Here is a 26,569-nt window from a genome sequence, read left to right on the forward strand (position 1 = left end):
ATGGACTGAATACGTCAAATAGAGTGACTAATTTATAATTTCACTAGGACATTGGTGACCATTTATGAAATTAACACTAATATATTTGTTTGTCCCTTTCAGTGACGGACTTGCGTCAGACTAATGCTGTTTAAAAAGTACCGATCAAAACAAAAAATGCTGTTTAAAAAGTGGAATATTATTAAAATAAAGAAAGCCAATTGCAATTTTTGTATAGAATTATTGATTTGCTGTATGTTACGTGCATTTCACACAAAAGCTCAAACCCTGATTTTAATTAAATTGAATATTTTATGCCAATAATTTAGTGTTAGACTGATTAGTCCATGTGTTTAATAACAAACTCTCACCAATGGTTTCTTCTCACATCAGCGTCTCGTCGGAATCCAAACTATTTATTTTTTCTATAGTACTCACTTTCAATCACATTTTTTCATTAAAATAATATTACACGTAAATAAAAAAAAATTACACTCTTTTTTAACCACACATTTCAGCATCAATCACTATTCCACAATACATTACACACAAATAATGGGACACAAACACTTAAGCCCTCGTTTGACCCCCATTTTGTAGAAATGAAAATGGGTGGAATAGTATTTTTTGAAAAATGAATGGTTGAAAAAGAATGAAATTTTTTCGATTTATGTGTAATATTATTTTATAGAAAATTGTTTGGTTGCAAAAAGAAAAGAGAAAAATGGAATGTAATTTAATGAAAATTAATGGAGCCAAACGGGAGCTTAATCTCAACTTATTTGACTTTAAGCTGTGAGATTCACAGTTGTTTAAATATTTGTCCAAACCATTTAGGTTTCAAAACTTAAAAGAAAGTCATTTATTCTCCAAACATACTCAAAGAGACACGATACAATTCAATAAAAGTTCGTCTCTTAAAGTTGATTGCTTCTAAAAGATTGTGACAAAGAGACATTAAGGATGTGTTTGATTACATTTATTTTCCATGAAAAATATCAGTTTTCCACTCAAATTCCTATTTGGAGTGTTTGATTGCTATTTTTTTCCATGGAAAACATTTTCCAACTTTTGAAAATATGCCTAATTTGTCTTGTTTTTAAGGAAAATATTTTCTTTGGGTAGAGGTGATTTTTATTTTCCACAAAAGATGGAAAACATTTTCTTTTCTAGGTGGTATTTTCCATGTCAATCAAACACACTCTAAATGTAATTTTGAATGACAAAATGCCTCATAGTTACCTAGTGTTGCCTCACTACATCCCTATCGCTGCCCAATCTCGCCTCCTGAAAATCCTTGACGACAAGTCCAACCCGTTGCTATCCCTAGATGTAATAGAAGATCATGACTTAATCACACACACACCCACACCACCCACCCCAACAGAAAAAAGGAGTCTTAATACCAAGTATGAATTATGAATGCCCAATTAACAAAGTCAAAGCTCAATTATATAGATAAGAAGACTGTACATAGGATAAAAAACTAATGGGCAACGGACTGCACAAGCCAATATAAGCAATCAAAGATCCGCAGAGCATCCATTTGCATTATCAGATTGGGATATGCAAACCATATATCTGGATGTATTTTTTAATATACATATATATAAGCTTGTAATATAATTATATATTGATAATGAATTTAAAGAGAAGTGTGTGACGTTGATGTGTGTAAAATCAAATAAACTAATGGACATTAGCAACTTATCGCCTAACCAAGTCATTTTCTCTATATCTTAAACGAAATGAAATTGAGGAAAATTTATCAGCAGCAAGGAGAAATACCGGAAAATTGCAGTATAAAGCCAGTAATTCTTTTGTAATCTATACAATTCAAAATTTGCTACATCTAAATGGCTTACTGAGGACTGATGATAGTCTAATGCAAAAACACAAACATGTTATGTACTGTATACAAGGATTGATTAAGTACACTTATATGGTCTATGAGACAAGCCTCGGTTTTCCATTGCTACTCAACTGAAGATGCTCTCAAGTTCTTCGGGTGCTTCCCCAACACGTCAAACAAGCGAACCCGTTGCATCTCTTTTGCTGAACCAGAGAAAATGAAGTAATGATTAAAATGATTATTTGTGACAGACATGGCTAACCTCTAATAAAAGGACAAGAAACAGCTCCAGAAAATATGCAACACTACTAAGCATATAAACGACTTAAAAGAGGAAATTTAAGCAAATATATAATCAAAATGTAATATGATCCAACTATATGCATATGTAACGATAAACTTAAATAGCTTACAGCAGTCCAGAAAGAATGTACCGGAAAGCTTAAGTCATGAGAAACCATTAAATCACAGCTAATTCACAATATTATTTAACAAGAGAAAAAGAAATAGGCCTCTGTTTGGTCTAACTTAAAAAAACTTGAATAAAATTTAAGTCAAACTCAACAATTAATTTTAACCACACATTTCATTGGGATCTACAACTTTTCAATCTCAAATTCCATCAAGTTTTATCCAAATCTAATAAAAATCTAATTTTTATCTCAGTCAAACAAGAGCTAGTAATGATTGTACCAATCCTCATTAATATAAAAAAGATGACCGTATATTGCCACCCATGATGTGGAACAAAGGGATTAGCGAAAAACGAAAGCACTACATTTAATGAGCTTATGATCCAATCCCCCCCCCCCCCCCCCCCCCCCCAAAACAAAAAAAAAAAGGGACACCCCTCAAAATAGGAAACAGATCTTGCCAGATACATGAGCTATTGTTATTACATTTGCTTGAGCATTAGGTTGTCTGTTGCTACTAACGCTCCCAGCGTTGAACGCAGATATGATAGGAGAGCACTAGGTGCAATGAAGTAGATCCACCATATCATGTTAGTTGATTGCTAAAAGCTGATATCACTTAAGGGAAGACGGACCATCCACCAGTTCCATTACCCACTTCAAATAAGGTTGAGCTTAATAGGTGCAAGAGACTTCATGGCAACTGTAATACCCCAAACTAAGTACTATATAGAGGCATAAATGCACGTTTTGAGATTTTACGGTAACTTAGCAACTTTACCATTTTCAAGGAACCTTGTGTTAATATTCTTAATAATTGGATATATATGAGTTTTATACGAAATTAAATTTTGATATTATTTTGGATATCTATTAAATTATTATTGAATTATCTGATATAATAACATTTAGATAAAACTTGAAATTTGCATATATCCACACTAGAATCTTGTACTCATATGGTTAGAATTTTTTTAAATTCGAATGTCATAATAAGTTTGTTTCTTGAAAGACCAATTTAAATTTGAATTAAAAGTCCTATTAAAATTCTAATTAGTTAACCATCTTTACCTAATTACACCTATAAATACCCTCTTGCTGTTGCATTTCAATACACAAAAATTTAGAGAGAAAAATAACAGAGAGAGAGAGAGAGAGAAACCACGAGAAAAGGGAGGGAAAAAAGAAAGAAAGGAAAGAAAGAGAGGAAAGAAAGGAAAACAAAAAAAAAATTCTCACAAGTTCAAGATTCGTTCGCAAGAAATTTAAGTCCTAAATAGTTGAAGTGCACAAGAAATTGAACGAATAAGGTATGGATTTTTTTAAATTTAACGAATAAGGTATGTGTCAATCAACTTTATAATGGCTAAAGGAATTATTTGAGTAACCTTTGGAACATGGGTTTCGCGGAGTTACAGCATGGTATTAGAGCCCAGCCAATCTTTCCTACAGACTGTGTGAAATTAAAATTTTAGATTTCTTTATATGTTAAAGTTTTATATAAATTTTGATCCACACGACATCGAGAACAGCATGATCAACCTCTAACCAACGATCTAAGGTATGAAATTACTTTAGTTTTAAAGTTAACAAGTGAATGCTTGAACTTAATATATCCTGTAAAAAATTAAATTGTTATATTTGAATGCTTGAACTTGATATATCCTGTAAAAAATTAAATTATTATATTTTATAGAAAATTCAAGCGATGCTTATTTCCATAGAACCATGACGAGAATTAGAAAAGTAATCAAGCAAAGCAGTGATTATGTAAAAAATTAAAAAAATTCGAAATATTTATTTTTGAATTTTGTATTTGCGTATTCATAAGGCTGAAAAGTTTTGTCAAAAAGACCAAAACTATTTAATGTCAGCTTGGGATTTAAGCGGTCCACTTGTAGTCCCCTCCTCACCTGGAAGTTGCGCGTTATTCAAATCAATAAGACGAAAAGCAATATTGCAAACCCAATGAAAAAAATTATGTAAAGCCCATTTAGTCAAATCTTATTGAAAACAATAAGAATAAATTAATCAAAATCAACACTATTTATACTCACGTATTCTATCGTTGTTAGCTATATCAGGTTAGTTGAATATACTTAAATAGCCTATAATATACGATCCTCATATTTAAGGTTTAGAAGGCAGCTAAGTACGAGAATTACTAGTTGCTAAGCTAGATGTCGTAGTAGCAACCATCTCATCAGCCACAAGGCAATCGTAGATCATATTCACTTATGGAACAATTTCACAAGATGCTTCCACCCGAATTTGAAGGGGGCCTTGATCCACGGGCTACTGAAGAATGGCTTCAACATCTTGAGCGTATCTTCAGGTTCATGGAATGCATCGACGCACAAAGAATCCTATGCGGTATTTATGATGGAGAAGGGAGCAGGTCATTGGTGGGAGATGACTACTAGATCACATATTGAGAAGCAACAGCGTAACCTTAAATATGCACAGTTCAAAGAGAGAGTGCTTCAGAAGTACTTTCCAGCTACTTTAAGATACAAGAAGGAAGCAGAGTTTCTTGACCTAAATCGAGCAAAATAGGACATTGATTATGAGTGAAACTTTGAGGAGTTATCCAGATTTGCCACACATCTGGTGGACAAAGAGGAGAGACAAGCTCAACATTTTGAGCATGGACTGAAAACTGACATTAGGAAAGCAATGGCAGCATTCCAGTTAGGTACTTATCAAGGAGTCCTGGAAAAGGCTTAAGTATACGGCCACTACATGCTCGTTTGTTTCTTCGATATTCATTTCAAAGTATGAATAAAGAATGTGTACCCTTTGATAACATATTAGAAGTTTCACTACTGCCTAGGAAAGTGGTTAATGTAAATTATAGCATGGAACCTAAATTTAGAAAAGAACAGATTTTGTGGTCTTAAACATGAAAGATTTTGACGTTATAATTGGAATGGACTGGTTGTTAAAAAATCATGCAACCATTCGTTGTTTTGAGAACGATGTAATTTTTCAACAACCTGGTGAAGAATTTCATTTCTTTGGAGCAAGGGTGAAATCTTTACCCCAGCTTATGTCAATTGTGCAGGTTGAATGCTTGTTGAAAAAGAAGTCTGCTCAAGGATTCTTAGTGTCTTTTACCAGTATTGATCAAAAGGAGTTAAGAATCAACGAAGTTTGAGTGGTTAGGAATTTTTTAGATGTATTTCCGGAAGATTTACTAGGAATGCCTCCAAACCGAAAGGTTAAGTTTACTATTGACCTCGTATCGGGTTCCACATCAATTTAAAAGGCTCCTTATTGTATGGCACCAGTAGAACTTTAAGAATTGAAAGTACGATTGCAGGAGTTGCTAGATAAGAGTTTTATTAGACCAAGTGTCTTACCATGGAGAGCTCCAATATTGTTCATAAAGAAGGATGGATCGATGAGAATGTGTATCCATTATTAAGAGCTAAACCGTATTACAATTAATAATAAATATCCCCTCCCTAGAGTTGAAGATTTATTTGACCAGCCATAAGGTGTCAAGGTCTTCTCAAAAATTGATTTAAGATCCGACTATCATCGGTTAAAAATTAAAGCAACTCACGTTTCTAAGACAGGATTTAGAACTTGATATGGGCACCATGAGTTCCTAGTGATGCCATTTGGCTTTGACAAATGCAACAGCAGTCTTCATAGATCTCATGAATCGAGTTTTGTACAACTATACGGATCAGTTTGTTATTAACTATATGGATCAGTTTGTTATTATCTTTATAGATGATATACTCATTTAATCAAAGAGTGAGCATGAATATACAGAACACCTAAGAATTATTCTCAAAATACTGAGGAAGGAGAAGCTCAATGCCAAATTCAAGAGGTGTGAACTTTGACTCAATAAAGTGGGATTTCAAGGCTAGGCCTAGGCATGGTTTGGTTTAGGTCGGTTTTATACTTCAACCTGAAACTGAAACCAAATTAGTCGTTTTGGTGAATTTCAACCTAAAACAACCCTCTTAACTCTCAAATCGAACTGAACCATACCAAATCAGTTTGGTTCGGTTCAATTAGTCGATTTGGACTTTTACTCCAAATTGATTTTAAAAAAAAGAAAGTCCAAGTTTTGGGCCCGTTTAGATTATAAGAACTAAAATAACTTTATATATTAAAAAATATTGAATAACAAATAAAATCATGTTAACAGAGATGGATCAACAAAAAATTTAAGATTTTTGTTGCTTTTTTATGCTTTATGTAGCTTAATTGTCTGAGTATGGAAAAAATAGCTAAGTATAACACAATAAGCTTGTAAAAGGAAATTTTCAACGTTATTACTCACCGACAAGATTATGGATTGGAGGGAATCGAGATAATGTTACAAAATTAGGGCTTATCATTTTATTTTTTTCATTTTTCAAAAAAGGTAAACGTGTAAGTGGATTGGGTTGGTTCAGTTAACCACTGACTTGAGGCTTCAAACCATGACAGAACTGACCTATCATGATTTTATTTAAGAGAAAATCAAACCAAACCAAACCAATTACTGGTGTCAAATTGACCTAAATCAATTTGAGTCGGTTCGATTTTATTGGTTTGATTAGATTTTCGATTTTTTTGCCCAGGCCTATTCGGGGGGCCACGTAATCACAACCTAAGAAACTAAAGTTGACCATGGTAAAGTGAAAGCAATTACCAAGTGGTCTCGGCCAACTAATATTAGAGAAGAGCGTAGCTTCTTAGGATTAGCAAGTTATTATAGGCAATTAATTGAAAGGTATTCAAAAATTGCCATCCCAGTGACTCAGCTAACAAAAAAAAACGTGAAGTTCCAATGGACGGATAGGTGCGAACAGAGCTTTCAGGATCTAAAACAAAAATTGACCTCAACTCCAGTCTTAACCATACCTAAAGTGTCAGAAGGCTTCGTTATCTATAGCGATGCATTTAAGCTGGGTCTATGATATGTACTTATGCAGCATGGTAAAGTTATCACATATGCTTCCTGAAAACTAAAGTTGTATGAAGAAAATTATCCAATGCATGACCTAGAGTTAGCAGTAGTAGTTCATACACTAAAGATATGGCGATACCATCTCTACAGAGGTAAATGTGATATTTATACGGACCACAAGAACCTAAAGTACTACTTTATCTAGAAGGAATTGAACATGAGACAACGTAGATAGCTAGAATTAGTGAAAGATTATAATTGTGCCATTCATTATCATCCAAGAAAGTCCAACGTAGTTGCTAATGCATTAAGCAGGAAGATAGCAACACATTTGACAACTTTACCCACTATACAGAAATCATTAACCAGAGATATGAATTACTTGCAACTTGAAGTGATCTCATGTTCAATAAATATTGCAGCACAAATTGCTACCCTTGCATTTCAACCTACTATTCAAAATCGAATTAAGAAAGCCTAGGATAGTGATTCATTTTTGCCAAAGATTAAAGGTGAATATAACACTTTGATGTTTAAAGGAAGATTGTGTGCGCCTAAGGATATGAGAAAATACAAAAAGAAATATTAGAAGTTCACTTTGTCCCATATGCAGCATATCCTGGGGGAACTAAAATGCATAAAGACCTTCAAAGCACATTCTAGTGTTGAAATATGAAAAGACAAATAGGTATATTTGTAGAGAAGTGCATGATTTGCCAGTAAGTGGAAGTAAAACATCAGAGTCGTCAGGATTATTAAATCAACTAGAGATCCTAAATGGAAATGGGAGCACATTGCCAAGTATTTTGCAATTAGTTTTCCAACATCAAATAGTGAAAACGATGCAATCTGGGTTTTTATCAACAGATTGACACAGTCAGCTTACTTCTTACTAGTAAATATAACTTTTAATATGAATTAGTTTTCTCAAATATATGTTAGAGAAGTGATCTGATTATACTGGATCCTAGTCTACTGTGCCAGGCAGAGATTTGAGATTCATATCGAAATTTTGGAAAAGTGTTGTAACGACCAAAATTTTTCCTTTGCATCATTACACCATATCATAAAATAAATCTTTTATAAACGATAATTGTTCTTAAACTTACAATAATAATAATTAAAAACAAATACTTCATCATAAATATTAGATTATTATTCGAAAATCATAATCATTTCTTCTTTAGTATACCATTAGAAATCTGTTCCAAACTTCAACGCCTCAAGCATTAATTACCTAAAAGGGGGAAAATCATAGACAATGAGATAAAATCCCAATAAGTGAGCCACATAAATCATAATTCATATTTATAACTTAGGAATTCTTAACGTACATAAGGATACACATGGATTAGATACCGAATTTAGGTGGTCATAATCCCCATGCATAATTATAACATACATAGGAAGATATAGGAATTAAGAACTTTACTTCGTTGATCTAATTCCCGTGCGTAGTGCTACTAAACTCCGGTCCTTTGAACTAAACATATAGGACCCATATCATATTCATAATTTGGAATTCTATATTTTAAAGTATGAGAAACGATTTAACATACGACATATGACTACACTTACGTTGTAAATTTGAAGGAAATTTGATAAAATACGTGCAGAAGAACTTGGATATCAAAAGTTTATGGATTATGAGTGTAGTGTGGGATAATCATAGTTACACACACATATATAGATACACATAATTATGAAATCATATAATTTAAATCAAACAATCGTAATTATATACAATTACACATATATAGCCGCACGTGATAGTAGTCATACTATAATTTAAATCAATCAATCAGTTGTAATTATATATAATTATACATATATAGACACACATAATTATAGTAACACTAATTTAATCAATCAATCGTAATTATACATAATTATACATATATAGGCGTATGTAATTGTAGTAATACTATATTTAAAATCAATTAGCCATAATCATACATATGTGGACGTACGTAATTAAAATAAAACTATAATCTAAATCACTCAACCGTAATTGTATATAATTATACATACATAGACACGTAATTGTAGCCATACTATATCTGAAATCAATCAACCGTAATTATATAATTATACAAACATAGATGCACTTAATTATAGTAATCACATAATTTAAATCAATTAGTCATAATTATATATAATTACACATATATATTCAAATATATATGGTAGTTTACTTATTTAGTACGTAATCTTCCTAATTTAACTCTCACGTATAATGAAGTTTTATTTAAATCCATCCAATTTCTCACTATATATATTTACGCATACGGTAGTTTACTTATTTAGAAATGAATCTTTCTAATTTTTCTTTTATATATATGGAAATTATCTTTCATATATATAGAAATTTACTTAATTTGCATAATCAATAATATTATATACATATATAGATGCACACAATTATATTAATCATATATTTTAAATCAATCAATTATAATTATATATAATTATATTCATATATAGATGTACCTAATTATAGCAATCATACAATTAAATTAATAAATCATAATTATATACATAATTTTATATATACACACACACACACACACACACACCCCATAAATATTCATAGAGTAAATATATAGTTTAGGGAATTGCACTCGAAGACCTTCAACTATTGGTCGATGTGCAATTTGGTCCTCTTAACTTCCATTCTTTTAAACTAAGGGTCTAATTTTCATAATCAATGATTATAAAAGATTTGGGGGGTATTATAAGTATGCACAAGGCAATGTGGACTAAGTTAAACTTCAGTATAGCTTTTTACCTACAATCAAATGGCCAGTCGAAGAGGACTATTAAAATTCTTAAGGACGTGCTTTGAGCATGCATCCTAAATCTTAGAGAAAGGAAGCTGGAAAAAAATCTACCATTGGTAGTATTTGCCTACAATAATAGCTATCAGACCACCATAGGAATGACCCCTTCTGAGGCTTTATATGGTAGATAGTGTAGGTCTCCGACTCATCATTGGGATAAAGTCAGTGAGAGAAGAATTTTAGAGCATGAGATTATAGGGCGTATAGTCCAAGCTATTGAGAAGTTTCGGGACAGAATTAAGACTGCACAAGACCGACAAAAAAGTTATGCAAATAATACGAAAAATGATCTTGAGTTCAAAGTTGGTGACAATTTTCCAAAATAGCACCTATGAAGGGAGTCATTCGATTTAGGAAAAGAGGAAAACTTCGACTAAGATATAGAAGACCTTTTGATATTTTGAAACGTGTAGGAACTGTGGCTTACGAGTTAGCATTGCCTCCAGAACCTTTAACATTATAGAATGTCTTTCATGTCTCTATGTTTCGAAAATACGTATTAGATCCTAATCACGTGATTAATCCTCAATCGTTAGACATTCATCCAGATCTAACGTACGAGGAAGCTCCAATAGTCATCTTAGATAGGAAGATTCAAATGCTTCGGAAAATAGAAATTCCACTCATAAAAGTTCAGTAATGAAATCATGCTGTGGAAGAGTCCACTTGGGAACATCAGGTAGATAATAAAGCTAAACATCCACAACTTTTTGATAATCAATGTAAATTTCTAAGATGAAATTTTTTTTGAGGGGAGGATGTAATAACCCAAACATACGTATAATACATTTTGAGGAATAAATGCAGATTTTGAGATTTTAAGGTAACTTAGCAACTTTACCATTTTCTAAGGACCTTATGTTAATATTTCTAATAACTGGATGTATATGAGTTTTACATGAAATTAAATTTTAATATTATTTTGGATATTTATTAAAATATCTAATACAAAAGTATTTATATACAACTTGAAATTTACATATATCTACACTGGAATCTTATTATCATGTAGTTAGAATTTTCTTAAATTCGAATTTCATGATAAGTTTGTTTGTTGAAAGACCAATCTAATTTGAATTAAGAGTCCTATTAGTATTCTAATTAGTTAAGTATCCTTATCTAATCACACCTATAAATACCCTCTTGTTATTGCACTTCAATTCACATAAATTCAGAGAGAGAGAGAGAGAGAGAGAAGGAAAAGGCAAAAAAAAAAAAAAAAAAGCCTTTTGGCGCGTTCGAGATCTGTTCACAAGAATTTTCAGTCCTAAATAGTTCGAGTACACAAGAAATTTAACGGATATGGTATGGATTTCTTTAAATGCCAAGTATTTTGTGTTTTCACTTTTTAATGTTTTAAGTTATGTATTTTATGTGCTATTATGTGATCCAAATTAAAGAAGAATCTTGTGGGTAATACCATAGGGTACTATTATATAGATCTACACAAAAACTAGCCATAAGGGTAAATGACCTAAGTAAGAATGAGATGATCAGATTTCAATCCCATAAGCAAATTACGCTATGTGCATATTTTAGTTTTTACTTACTTTTTATATTAAATTGTGAAAATATTGGCATGAAATCTATATTGGGTGTATTCGTATACTCATTTCATATTCTAAATTATTTTTACAGATACTTGATGGATTGGAGTTGGAGATTGAGACTCCTTATAGAGTCCGTATCGCTAGTTCAATAATTTTATTTTCTTTCAATATTTAGCATTTAGTTTAAAATTATTTTGCAAATCAAAATTTCATTTTCAAAATCGATGAATTTATATTTTATAGAGAATTGAATTTATTTAACATATTATGCGACAATAATTTATTTTGCAAAGTTCTTCAATTTTATTTTATTTTTTTGGTATTACAATGTGTCAATCAACTTTTATAATGACTAAAGGAATTATTTGAGTACTTTCGGGACAAAGATTTCGCGGCGTTACAGCAACTACCAGAATGAAATATTATTTGGCACCTACTGAAGATAGGTCATCAAACTACGAGAGTTTCACCTTTTTGAAGGGCCAATTGCGTAGAGCGACCTGTCCAGGCCGAGTCGAACTACTCACTCTCTGTTTCGGATGTACATCCAATCTCTGATTTCAGTCCATAACTTCCTTGAATATAGCTCTTGTTGCTCTTCTCTGGCTAGGATGTCACTTATATGGCCAAAGATATTAGGGAAAGGAGAGTGAGGGAAAGCCCTTTTTCACCTATATCATAATGTCAAAGTAAAGGAAAAGATCGTATGTGCACGCTTGGTGCCTTGAGTTAATGCCCAACCAAAAAGGGATACAAGTCTCATGCAAATGAAGGGCAATTCAATAACTTAAAAGAGCTTTTAAGTCACTCATTTATCAATTCATTTCCACGTGAATACCATTTAGTTGACCTATGCCTATTCGAACAGCCTCAATTAATCTGCCTTCCTTCGGGAATTTTAGGCTGCTGCCAATAATGGGGGTATTGGCTTTCTCCCCTATTCATAAAAAAAAGCTCAATGATTCAATGGATGTATGAAGTCATGCAGAGGACAAAATAGAAAGAACTGTTTTACACTACTCTCACTGCTATCAAAATGTAGCAGAAGTACCTTGTCACGTGCCTCGGGCTGGCTACTCAGAGCCTTGTAATTGTGATGATGTTAGAGACTAATGAGAACACTCAAGGTCTCGGGAAGTTGATATTTCACATTTTGAATTAATACCTATTAATGAATAGCTAAGGATTGAGAAATTCCAAAGGATTTATGTCTGAAAGCAATATAAACTTCCTTCAAGAGTTTTGATATATTTGCTAATTATAACTCCCCAACCATTAATCTATAATACCGATGGAACTCATGATGAATGTCAAAAAGAATCTTTGAAAGGACATGAAAATGCATGGAGACCAGTAATATCAACCAGCACCCAACCTATACACAGCACTTGTAAGTTTAGAGATTGAATAGCTCCATCAGAAGCTCCAAGCTAATGAATCTCTGAAGGAAAGGGACAAACTTAAAAAACTATCATCACTGCTTGTTTATCTTCGCACATTATTTTCAGTATACTATCTTATTGTACTTTACAAAGGAAATCATCTACTCACAGTATGGTTTTGAACAATATTACTTCAATAACCGATGAATAAAAAAGAAAATATGGGGAAAAAAAGAACCAGGTTCTTGTCTCTCTCTTCATTTATTTATTTTTTTCCCGTATACGTGGTAGTTCTCTGCTGAACGGCCTTGCAAGCTCAAACATTTGGTGAAGAATATCTCCGAAGCAGATCAATTGTGGAAGTATTTTAGAGAAAAGAAAATGAAAGAAAATTCTACCCACATAACTTGCTTCTTGTCCATTTTTTCTTTTTTCAATCATTCAAGAAAGCAAGGGATTTAACACAATCGTACCTTTGCGCAAAGAGAGGAACTTTCATGGTATGTTTTATTACACAAACACTTGAAAAGTTCTAGTTGACTTTGCAATCTTTACAGGAGTCAACTTTGAAGAGACGCAGAAACCCATCCAAGTCGTAGGTTAATATCCATATTTAAGGAAAAAGTAATATGATTAATTAACAAGCAATAATTTAGCATCAAAGCACAAAAAAATATGGAATATTTTCCCAAATATATATAGGACAGCATAATAAATTCTCATGACAGAATCTATTAATTCATTTAACATTGACACAAAAATAAAGATTCAAGAAAAGCAATGGGGCCGGGGGGGGGTGCTTGTTACCTTCCTCCAAGGAAAGCCGAATTGACCTCTTCTCCAGCTCAACAGCATGTCTGCTAAGCTCAACCGAAGAAAGCGAACGAAGCACTGTCCAATTTAAATGAGAAAATCAGTTACCGATTAAAAAGAAAAATTCAAAAGTCTGCTTCATTTGAACGAAAAATCTTACTTTGAACATAATCATCTCGATCTGGTTGATCCACCATTTTTAATAAATTCTGCAATTGGCAATATCGCTCTGTCCAGTGCTTAAAATTCGCTCTCTTTGGGAACAGAGAGTTGGCAGAATTAACACGAACATAGCTAATATTTGTCGGAGATGAGATATTATTGGACTTTCCAGGAGAAGAAACACAATGTTTTGCAGGCAAGCCTGATGCAGAAACCGTCTGAACTGATACAGAATTTGAGATACAAGTCGCAGGCTCCTTTATCTCAGCAATTTGTTCAGTTGTATCACCCTGGTCATTAGATTTCCTTCCATGTGGACGGTCAACAGCATCACTTTGATTGCCACAAAAACTTGTTTTACCTAACTCAGTTTCAGCTTTTCTACGAAAATAGACAATATGGCCATTCCCAGAACTACTTTTGGGAGATTGGAGATCAGAAGGTGAGGGCAAACACCCAGGCATGGGTCTTTCGGTGTCAGAAATCTCAGCATGTTCACCAGTAGGTCGGCTCTCCTTTGTAAATACAGGGTCTCCAATGGATTTTGATTCCACCATTGTCTTCTAATTCTGTGGATCCAACAACGATTTTTCTTGCAGCTGCTGGCACTGACAGTTGCTAATCAAAATTGGGCAAACAAATTTCAACGTCATAAATTCATACTCTCTAAACATAGAATCTCTTGGGTTGAACTACCTGAAATTACTCGTTCTTATAGAGTAAATCTGAAATGGAAATATACTTACTAATATCAAAACAAAAGTCTCCATGAAGGTGGAAATTCATGTTGCTGAGAAAAGAGAAAACTAGAGACATAAAGTATGAAAGTTTAACCTTGTTACTGCAGTATATCTAAGTAGGTTCCTTAAATGTTCAGGTTGTCTTAATTGGATTTTTTTTATCTCATCGCTATGTGTGTTGCCAGGGGGATCAACCAAGAGAGTGATGAAGTTATTTGGCAAGTTTCAAAACAATAACTCTGGCAATGTTCCCAATAAAAAGGCTCAAGGAAGGATATATGAAGGTTGTGCCATCTTGACTGCCAACCTACAATGTCATCACATCTATGACCTAAATCCTTCATATCATTTCCTTAGGTAGTCACTACCTGTGACGCACATCATCAAACCCCAAATGTAGCAAAGATTTGGCAAGTATCAGATAGGGCATGTGCATTGAGTGAACAACATACAGTACCTGGATAGCCGAGAGCTAATATTTGGATGGTAAAAAAGTAAATTTTGGAAATAGATTTTCAGTACAAACTTGGAATTCAGGGATACTAAAGAATCCTAGAATATTAAATGTGATGCATAGAATAAAGTCAATATACCATGCATAAAAGATGTGCAATAGGTAACAAAGAAAATCTATAAACTTCAGTATAAATGCATGGCGAAAAGCAAAAATGGGGAAATTATGTAAATCAAAATATGAAAGAGTACATATAATACCCTAAGGAGTGGAATAACCCTAATTTGGACTTTAGGATGACTTATGACTTTGTGTTTTATTAATACGTGCTTCAACAAGAAAGACTCACTTAAAAAAATTTAGAAGTGAGCAAAGTTTCTTTACAAGAATTTAGAGCTTATAGGGGATAGCTTTTACTTTTGCTTTTACAAAAGAGCTTCCTGCAAAAGCCATCTTGGCTAAAATCTATTCTAAGAAAAAAATCCGAACAGGTTGAAAACAGCTTCTTTGTTCTAGAAATAATTGTTGATTTTTCAAAAGCCCTCCTTAATTCTTTATAGAAGATGGATGTTTTGTTGTGCAGGGATTTTGAATTTTATACCTGGTGAGAGCCAACCGCCATCATAGCCTATGTTGGATATGAAAAGGAAACACAAAAGGTTTCGAGTCTATAAGGAGTAAACAGTGAACAAGTAGGAATACAAGTGCCTTTCAAGGATAAATTTGCGAACAAAGGAAGGTGAGATTTAAATGGAATGATAACTTAATATGGAATCATGTCACTCATTTCATTAGAAATCTAGCAAAGAAAGTTGTAGGAAAATTTTAAAGGTAAAACCCTACCTAATAAAGAACATGATTGTTGAACTAGAAGGTTTAGATGGAAATTAAGGACTTGTCTGGAGCCAATTTTTCGGGGAAAAAAATTGGTTTTCTAACCGTTGGCAGCCAAAACTTTTGACTGCTTCTCTCACGGGTGGAGCTCATGGTCAAAGATAACTGCTCCATTTTTTGTTAAAATTTGTTGAAGCAGCAGCTCCAGACAAGGGCTAAGGAAAATATGCAGAGACTTTTATGAAATATAAGCTAGCAAAATAGGCACAAGAAGGTAATTCAGTAATCCTAAGGAGGAACTTATGATAAGTAAAATGATTATCTTCAGGGACGGATCTAGCCACTCGAGTGAGCTAGGGCGGAGCGTCGAGCGGCCATTGAGCAATCGTCCAATATAGTAAGATTGTTTATTAATATTTAATTAATTTATATTAAAAGAATCTTCAATCAATATATAAATGCACTAAAATATAAAAAATTATATACATATGAAAATATAATTCTATACAACCCAAAATAATAAAGAATAAAAATACATTTTTTTTTTAAATATATACGCATAATCAAGTTTCAAATTTTATGAACTTAAACGAGACATGATAAAGTTTATACATAAAGAGTGATTAAATGATAAATACAATATTTGAGTTTAGGCGAAATCTATTCAAAAATTTTAAAACGGTGAATTTTTTATATATTTTTTACCTTCAAAAAGAAAAGTATTTTTCAAACACTTAAAAAAATAAAGATTAGTATTTAAAATTGTTCAAATTTGAATTAAATTAATAAAATCTAACAATAAAAGTATATATTATAAAGCAATAATTTAAGTCAATAAATTTTTAAAACGGTGATTTTTAGAGCTATTTTTTACCCTCCCCCCACCCCCCCGGAAAAAAGAAAAATATTTTTTGAACTCTTAAATGAATAAAAATCAGTACTTAAATTGTCCAAATTTGAATTTTACAAAATAAATTAATAAAAAAATGGCCTAATAAAATATATATTATGAAATAAAAACTTGAGTTGACAAATTTCTTAAAGGAATTATTTTAGAAACAAAAACTAATAATATAGAATTGTTTAGTTATTATTTATTGCACTAAAAATCAATAGAAGAGTGGAGGTTAGGGGAATTGAACTCCATGCCTCACAAATGCAAAGCTAAAAATTTACCATTTGAGCTATAGCATTTCTGTCCAGGAAAGTAAAAGCTAATTTTATAGAGTTATTTAATTATGTAAACAATACAAAAGATGAAGTGGGGGTGAGAGGAATTGAACTCCATGCCTCTCATTTGCAAAACAAGAGCGCTACCATTAAAGCCACAACCACTATGCTGTGAATGAAGTGAAGTTAAACATATTTACTTTTCTCTGTCCCTGATTATCTTGGAACTAAGATTACAAGATATATCGTGAAAGGGAAAAAACATTATAGATCAATACCAAGTAAAATAAATGTACGAAGCATAGAAACTAAAAAGTACCATTTCATTGTTATTTCAAAAAAATTATTTAATAGACCACAGAGTAGATCTAGGGAAATGGTCAAACTTTATTGAAGATAAAAAAAAGGTAAACTAATCTAGGGAAATGGTCAAACTTTATTGAAGATAAAAAAAAAGATAAAATACACTAGAAGCATCTAGATTTCAAAATTGAAGATTATGGACGATTTCATAACGATGAAAAACAATTAGTTTGGATTAACCCCTCTTATAGTCTAGAAGTGTTTTCACATGGTGGGTACTCATATTTGACAAATTGTTTTAATGGGATCTTAACGAGTAAAAAATGTTTAATGAATGCATGAAAAATTGATATAGTGCTTAGTTTACAAAATAAATAATGTTATATTTACAAGTTTATGTATTATATACACGTATTGAACTTGTAAGCCCTACTTCTCATATAACTAGTTTGGTTTATGCCATAAGGTTTGATTCAATCAGTCATATCAATTGATAGTTTTGGTCGAATAGAGAAGGAAAAAATGACTCATGTAACCAACACCGACGACCATCCTAGTTGGATCCGCCGATATAAAATTTCTTTTGGTATCAATTTATGTATTATATATATATATATATATATAATTTTGTTTTTTTTTCAAGCAATTCTTGTAGCTCAGTTGGTTAGGCACCCATTTAGAAAGTGAAGGCTTGAGTTCAACTCTCTATGAAAGCAATCTATGCAATTATTTTAGTTCGATATTTTTCATCATTTAAAAGCATAGTTATTAAAATTAGTGCAATGTGAAAGATTTGAACTTGTGCTCCCCTTAGAAAATATGGAAACCTTGACCATTATGGCATTTGGTGGATGTTAACACCAAATGTAACAAAAATACATATGTTCAATTAGCAAAGTAATAGATATATTTGATTTTTATTGCGGTAAATTGACGGTCAACGATCAACAGCCGCTATGCTCACTCGAGATCTTGGATCTGCCATTGGTAACCAGTTTCAAGTTTATTTAGAATAATGAGCAGTTTATTGTTGCCACCATAATGGAGTTTCAGCAGATAATTGTGTTTTTTATGTAATGAAAGGGATCATAAAAGCATAAATAGCAGGGCAAGCATGCAGTTCCTTGTACATAAAGAAAGAGCTTGTGTGATTCCTTGCTGACAGCAATGGAGAATGAAGTTGTGCATACATTAGTTTCTTGAATAGCTGAAAAGGTTAAACTTGGTTAACAAAATTTACTAGCACAGAATTGCGGGATCTAATTTTTTCCAATTCAAAGAAACACTCTAGATTTTGGTTAACTGTCCCCTACATTTATATCATTGACTTGTACATTGTATGACTGACACATTCATTTTCTTGAACTCAATTTTGAAAGCTCCATCATCCCTCAAGCAAACCCTCTCAAAGTTTAGCATATCAATGATTCCAAAATGTTCAACATTTAGTCTGAGTGTGTGAGCAAAAACGTTTTCCCTTTCTCCCAAAGGATATCTATATAGATCTTCAAGGTAAATCAAAAATGCAATTTATGTATGACATGTTGAAAAAGAAGAAGAATGCTATGGATGCCATATATAGACACGGCATGGGTTGGTTTGACAAATGAGTGCCACAGTCTAATATCAAACATCAAATCGGAACCTAGTAATGATGCGGAAGCATTGATAAAATTCATATAATAAGAATTGAAATAAGAAATATGTAGGAATAACTTGCTTTTATTGATTGAACAATAATTGATGATGATGACTGTTCATATGAAAATTGTACAATACCTCCTATATTTATAGGCATATTATCCCCCACTCCTAATAGTATTAGGAAATTGAAATAAATGGAAACTATAATCCTAATCAACTAAAATATATAACTCCTATTACATTAAATAGATAAACATAATTAAAAAATAAACTCCTAGGGAACATAATTGTAGTAAAACTCTAGTAGTTGTAATGTACTACATCAATCCCCTCCACTTGAAGAAAAACTCGTCCTCAAGTTTGGTTAAAGAAAAGAAAATCAATTAATCTTGAGGAAAATACTCAAAATTTTTTAATCAATACTGATATTGAAGAAATTTCAATTTCTTGATGGGCTCCATAAACGTTATTTTCTTCAATTTCATTGTTTGAAGGCAATTTTGCTTCCACCATGCTCATCCTATTTTCTTCATTGATAATTCCTACATATCCTTCCTTCATTAACGAAGTATGATTCGATTTCTCTTCCTTTGGTCCATTCTCGTAAATCCGTAATGGCACGGGTTTGCAAAGGTCGTGATTCGTACACCTCACGCCTAGCCCATCAAGCCTTTGTCCTAACTATTGTCATCGTTTGCGATCAACAACGAGCCAGAGTCCTGCAAGCCTACATTGAAGTCTAGACCTATTCTAGTGTGCGTGTTGATGTCCGCTGGAACCCTAGGGGTTTCTCTTGTTAAATCAGTGTCTCCTTCGTCATCGCCAAAATCTGGGTTTTCTTCTTTCTGCCAATCAACTTGTTTGTCGGGTTGTTCCTTCATGGGCTCGCGATTCTTCTCAACCTTGAACACAACCAGCATTTGTGTGATTTTGCAAAGAGTCTCATGCCTACCCAATTGTTCTGCACCGGACTCACAGTGATTCTCAATAGTCATCGCAGTTAGTATCTCCATGATATTGCAAAGAGCTTCTTCCATCCCATCTAGTCCTCGTTCAATTTTTTCAAACCTCCGTTCATTGTCGGTGGTTTTCTTGCCACTTAAACCATCGCCAGCCATCAAATTAAGGTAAGTCCTTGCTCTGATACCAATTTTGGTGCGGAAGCGTTCATAAAATTCTTATAATAAGAATTGAAATAAGAAATATGTAGGAATAACTTGTTTTTAATGATTGAATAATGATTGATGATTGTTCATATGAAAATTGTACAATATCTCTCCTATATTTATAGGCAAATTATCTCCTACTCCTAATAGTATTAGGAAATTGAAATAAATGGAAACTATAATCCTAATCAACTAAAATATAAAAGTCCTAATCAAATAAAATATAAAGTCCTATTACAACTAAATAGATAAACATAATTAAAAGATAAACTCCTAGGAAACATAATTGTAATAAAACTCTAGTAGTTGTGATGTACTACATCAAGTAACTAGAAGACGATTAGATAGACATAAAAGAGAAATAATTACTTGAGTAATAACAATCCTAAGGAGAATAGTAATAGATCTTGATTGATCAGTAAAGAAAGGAAAGAAAAGCATAGTTGAATTTATCTTGACTACTTTGATGTGTGATCCAATGAAAGGATTTTGTTTCTAGTTCTGAAAAATGAGTAGTTGAAAATATGGTGCAACCATAATGACAAAGGAAAATAATTTATGAAGAATTTAAGCAATGTTTTGTGGCTTTAAATTAAGCCTGGGACTTGGAATTGACGGAAAATCAATTAGATCTGAAAGATGCCCTTGCAAAATCCCCAAAATGTCATCTAACCAATGCAGCTTCAGACAGAGCAATGAATATTATCAACAGAAAAGTGCAATGTGGAATGTTATTTAGGTGAAACTAAATTTCCTAATAAGGTCCTATGCCGGAAAAATCTAAGAGAATTAGCATTTTTATATTGATACAAGATACAGTCGTCTACTGGCAATTCTGATAATCGTGTATAAAATTCCCGCAACTATATAATGGACACAAGAATCTGAAACATTTCAATTTTACAGCATTTAATTAATTAATCCTGTCACAACAAATCAGCCAAAACATTAGAATGATTCATAAAATTCCTTAATCCAGTTCCGAATAAAAAATGAAATCGACCCAATCACAAATATGTCGGATCAAAATTTGCAGATTTTAGTAATCTAAAGATTAATTCAATTCGAAGAATGACAAAAAATATAAATATAAATACCTGAAATTGAATGAATAAAATGTAATTGATATTTGCCGTAATATACAAATTCACTCCGCAACCCTAACCGCGGTTCCTTGTGACTGGAATTTTCCTGTCTATGATAGCAATGAATCCAGAGGAGTTGGCTCGACTATTCAATCGACACAGTTAGACGATCAGCATGAATCCATCACGGTTCATGAGGAAGGGTTTGATGTTTGAGAGTAATTTGGAAGATTGAGGATAAAGGGTCACGCACAATCTCGTTGCATTTCACTGGGAGAGCAAGGACGATACACAGCGGGTCCCACTAGTAGAGGATCATGCTTCTTTTAATAAGCCCGCGGGTAATGTTCTGTGGATTGTATAATCATTTTTGCGCAAGGTAAGGTGGATATGATACTCACGCGCACTCATTTTATATATATGAATTTTTACAAAATTTTTACAAATTTGTACGTGTTATAAAAAAATTGAAAGAGAGAGAGAGAGAGAGAGAGAGTACATAAATCAATAAACTCATGTATTATATTAAAACCAAAGTCTCCAGATTTATAAAGAAAAATTAGGGATACAATAACAATAAAAATTTAAAATACAGGATTATAATTATCATTCACTAATAATCATATTATTTGCATCACTCCCTCTTGAATGATACATTACAAAATATTTGAATCGTTAAAATTTTATCAAGAAAACCCAGTAAGACAAATTTTGATTAAATAAATAGGAGTACAATTGCTCCCCCTAATTTCAATTATTATATCAATTCATTCTTGTCTTGTACGTCAATATCTTCAATATTACAATTTTCGGTGAAAAATGTCTTATATTGTCTTATATAGTTTTTAAATAATATCATCTTCATACGAGATACTTATCAACTTTTGATGAATGTGGTAAGATAACGATTCGAACATAGCTTTTGTGGGTCTCTTTGGGAGTCGCACACATATTAGAGTATTAATCTAGGGTGAATGTCTAATATATTATGGATATTCATTATACAAAGAGTATACCTCTTTAAAACCTTATTAGAAAAAAATCCCGTGAAAAAATTCTAATGAATGAAAAGGAGTACATTATTCATTTAAGTATGCTACAAAAGTTGTCTAACTAAAAATTTTGTTAGAAAAATTCAATAGGACAAAACATTGATCAAAGAAAAAAGTATAATGTGTATATATTCACCCTCGTTATAATATGAATTGAATCATATTTCAGACATATATCAATAGTTGATAAAGACGAGTTGACTATAATGAATTTCAAATTTTATGCATTATCAAGATAACACACAATCTTTGTGAAATTCACAATGTTGAGAATCATCCATTACATATTTTGACTTTATTTTCTCAAGTGTATCCACAAATTCACATATCAAAATGAACTAGTTCAAAATAAATCTTTAACTCTATCTTTTTTTTTTTTATCAAAAATGGATATCTTAGTTATATTGTCTTCCAAACAAGAATCACAAACTAACAATGATTCGATCTTAATCGAGTTGAGGGGACCATTTCTAATCAGTTTTTATATTCTGTTAAGGTTAATTTGTCCAAGACACAATAGATATGTTTCACTAGTATGGTGCAATTTTTATGGTTTAAATGAGTAACTTTTTATTTCATATATAAAATATTTATAAATATAAAGACTATTAATCAAATGTCTAGTACAACCAAAAATTTTATTCACTAAAATGCTAAGCATATATATGCTGATTTTATAGAATAACATTGTTTTATTAAATCGAAAAACATAAATCAAAATTTTGTTTCATTCGTGAGACATTAAAATGGTTTTTAAGAATCAAACATCTACAACTATTGAAATAAAACAAAATACTCATATGCTCTTGTACCAATGATATTTTAAATTGGTCTTTACTGAGTTTTTGGCTTTCCCAAAGCACCCTCATCGATATGCAGATATTATTAGTAGTTCCAAAATCTATAACTAGGAAATTTATAGTTTCAACCACTAAATAATACTCAATAACGAAAACCACACCTACACTTTGCTTTATAGCTAGTGCATCTAGGCAACCTCCTCCAATGTCATTTTTTATCGTGGTTGAAACACATACCTTTCGACTTTTCATTTATTTTGGGCCTCTTGTTGCTTTCACGCTTTTTGTTAGCTTTATTCCTCTGATTCCAAGTCGAAAGTTCCAAATCTCCCTTTCAACTTGGAATCAAAGGACTACCAGATGATGCACGAGCATCGCTATTATACTCTTAAGACAATTTTTCCACATAGCAATTCTATCATGAACTCATTTAATGGTATCTTCATCTTGAGGAAGTGATAGTTCATAATAAATTATGAAAAATTATCAGGTAAAGAATTCAATACCATGTTAAACTAAGTCTCCTTGATAGATGGTTCATAGAGACTCTTAGCCATCTTTGAAGTATGCAATCATAGTCAAACTATGAAACTTTACAGGCACTTTAAATTTCATGCGGATGTTCTACAAGGTACAAATGACTTCAAAATAGCCTTCTTACTTCAATGACCAAACATGCCCTAAAAGGTTCATAGTATGTTATAGGAGGCACTCTGACTTTCAAGCATTTTGTTGTAACACATTTGATATCAAAGCTAAAATGTAACAATGAGCTATCTTGTCTATTTTCTCCCACTCGACATATACAGTTTTTTGGACTTGTCACTTGGTCTTAGTAGGTCCATCAAGAGATTCCTCAAGCATAAAATTAATTTTTTTCTCATTGGGCAGAAACATCAAATTACGTTTTCAATCCAATTAATTTTTCCTCATAAATTGGTTTTGTATTAGAATTAACAAAAAGTGGACCAATTGATATTTTGCATAAAATTGAATAGCAAATAACAATTTAGCATATGATGCATGAATGCACATGTAGATCCCTCTAACTACAATAATGCAAAGACTACTTGATCCTTATGATCCAACAGGTCCCTCTATAGGAAATGTCATTGTGTTCATTAATCAAGTTAAGACCTTCTCACTAGACAAATCATAGCTAACAACAAATATCTATGTAAGTCTAGTATCATTTTATTTATTTAGTTACCAAGATCATAAACAAGAGCCTCTATAGGAGGTTCGTAGAGGATCTCGATTGACATATATAACCTTTATCTAGATCTCTAGATATTTGAAAATAATTTCGTCATCTATAGGATGATCACAAATTACTTAAGAGTGTTCTTGTCTTTTAATTAACCAAAAACCATTGTGGTGAATGGCAAAATTTTTTGGCTGAAGTGGAAAATTAACTTTTGGACTTGCCTATTTTAAAAAGTACCCCCCTCTAAACTTCACATATCTATATAGATACCAATATATAGAGAGTTAAGGAGGGGTTAGGTAAGGTGGAATGGAGTGGAGCTGAGGGCTAGTTTCTTTGTTAATTGGAATTTTTGGTTTGGGGGTTTGGAATTAGGGTTTCCAATTGGGGATTCTAATTTTAGGATTTTGATTTGAGGAAGAGAAGTTTGTTTGGTTGGGATCATTTTCGGTGACATGAACATGGTTAACGTTATTAACATGCCACGTAGGATTATCATTTGACATATGCAATTTTTCATCCGCGATTTTAAAAAGCTAGTTGACCAATTATGAATGAGTAATTATATGAAAAGATGAGTGAATATTGGGTAACCATTAATGATAAGTTAGTAAGTAGTAACAGTTTAATAAGAATTGATTAAATTTACTCATTATTAAAATTTTGTTGTCCAAAAAATTCATAATGATGGTGGCCCAATTTTCCATAATTTAAAGCAATAAACTCCAACAAAAATTGCCAATCTGGACGACTGCAGTCCGATGTTGTTTTATTTTATAAATTCTTGAATTCTTCATTATCGTTATCTTTAATCAATTTACAAGATTCAAAAATTACAAGAATTGAAAATTTACATAAATCTTTTGTCCCATAGGCTCATAATTTCGAATTTAATTGAAAAGAAAATAAATCAAAAATGGTGGAGTCGTAATCCACTTATCTTGTAACAAACTCAAAATAACAAATTACATGAAAAACTGGCCGCAAATAATTAGATCAAAATTTAAAATAAATCAATCATTCAATCAACATATAATAAATTATTTGTAGACATCCGCTAGACTAGAAATTACCATCAAGATTCAAAATAACAAGCACGTAAACGATATAGATTGTTCTAATACAAGTTTTTGGAATTTGGAATTAGAATTACCCAAAAAAAAAATTTCAAAAAAAATCTTTTATTTAATAACAAGATCGTCTAAATGTTTACTTGTATGTTATATCAAGAATAAAGGATTCAAACTTCACCTAAATTCGATGGTCGATTCCTAAATTGATTTTGATCACGAACTTTCAACATTTTAGATTACAAGTTTCCAACATTTTAATTCCAAAAGCTTGATACTTCAAATTTCCAAGTCTTTTATAATATTCTTTAAAGTTAATACTACTCTGATGGGTAGGCATATTCTTTTAATTAAATTAAGAAACTAATTTTTAAATTGAACAATTGAATAAAGTAAGAAAATAATTTTCTCTCTCCAAATTGAACATTATAAAATTATGTATTATGATTGTTCAGGGGTTTTTGTATCTATCGAGTCTCAACTTATAGAGATAAAAATGCTTCAATTCATGTCCAATAATAATTTTAAATTCAAATTGAAGTCTTAATTAAAATCTAAGTAAGAGTTTTAATTAAAGTTCACATCTAATTAATTTACATCTAATTACATCTGTAGTCCTAAAAATTCAATTACAATTATAATTAAGTTTACAACATTCATATCAATTACAATTAAGTACAAAATTTTATTGTAATTACAATTAAGCCTAAAACTTTTATAATAATTGCAATTAAGTTTCAGTACTTAATAGAGTTACTACAGGGACCTAATCGAACATATATCATCCAATATCCGTCCGGGAACAACAACGAGAGAGGGCTCGTAGCCCCCCTCCCCCTCTCTCTTCCCCGTGCAAGCCTTTCGTTCTTCCCATAGAACTAAATGAAGTCTATGAAAGTTACTATTGGAACCACCAATCCCTTGCAACATCGAAATCTCACTCACTATTCGCGTTTCAATGCTAAATGGGAGCCTAGTTCAATGGCAGCTTTATTCTTAAACAGGGACGTGCTGCTAACTTCCTTTATCTGTATCCATACCACGTTTGGGTCGGTACTTTGGTCTGGACATCCCCCTTCCTCCTAGGATGCCTAGATAGTGAAAGGTTATCCCTTTGCAACATTGGAAGCTAAGCAAT

The 26,569-nt window shown here is 32.0% G+C and overlaps 1 protein-coding gene across 3 annotated transcripts; it reads right to left on the bottom strand.

Moving 5' to 3' along the window:
- Nucleotides 1-1,692: 1,692 nt before the first annotated feature.
- LOC111396041 lies at nucleotides 1,693-21,682 on the bottom strand. 3 transcript variants are annotated; one of them, XM_023022301.1, is made up of 4 exons: nucleotides 21,315-21,682; nucleotides 13,905-14,514; nucleotides 13,739-13,822; nucleotides 1,693-2,034 (listed from the first exon to the last, which is right to left on the bottom strand). In XM_023022301.1, exons 2-4 carry the CDS (start codon nucleotides 14,461-14,463, stop codon nucleotides 1,955-1,957), a joined length of 723 nt encoding a protein of 240 aa, XP_022878069.1. In that variant the 5' UTR covers nucleotides 14,464-14,514; nucleotides 21,315-21,682; the 3' UTR covers nucleotides 1,693-1,954. The 3 variants fall into 3 exon arrangements, with proteins under 3 accessions (XP_022878069.1, XP_022878067.1, XP_022878068.1); XM_023022299.1 differs by having other exon boundaries at nucleotides 13,905-14,524; nucleotides 21,315-21,681; XM_023022300.1 differs by lacking the exon at nucleotides 21,315-21,682 and having other exon boundaries at nucleotides 13,905-14,631.
- Nucleotides 21,683-26,569: the final 4,887 nt, after the last annotated feature.

The sequence above is a fragment of the Olea europaea genome, chromosome 6, assembly GCF_002742605.1.
Source record: "Olea europaea var. sylvestris chromosome 6, O_europaea_v1, whole genome shotgun sequence".
Lineage (NCBI taxonomy): Eukaryota > Viridiplantae > Streptophyta > Magnoliopsida > Lamiales > Oleaceae > Olea > Olea europaea.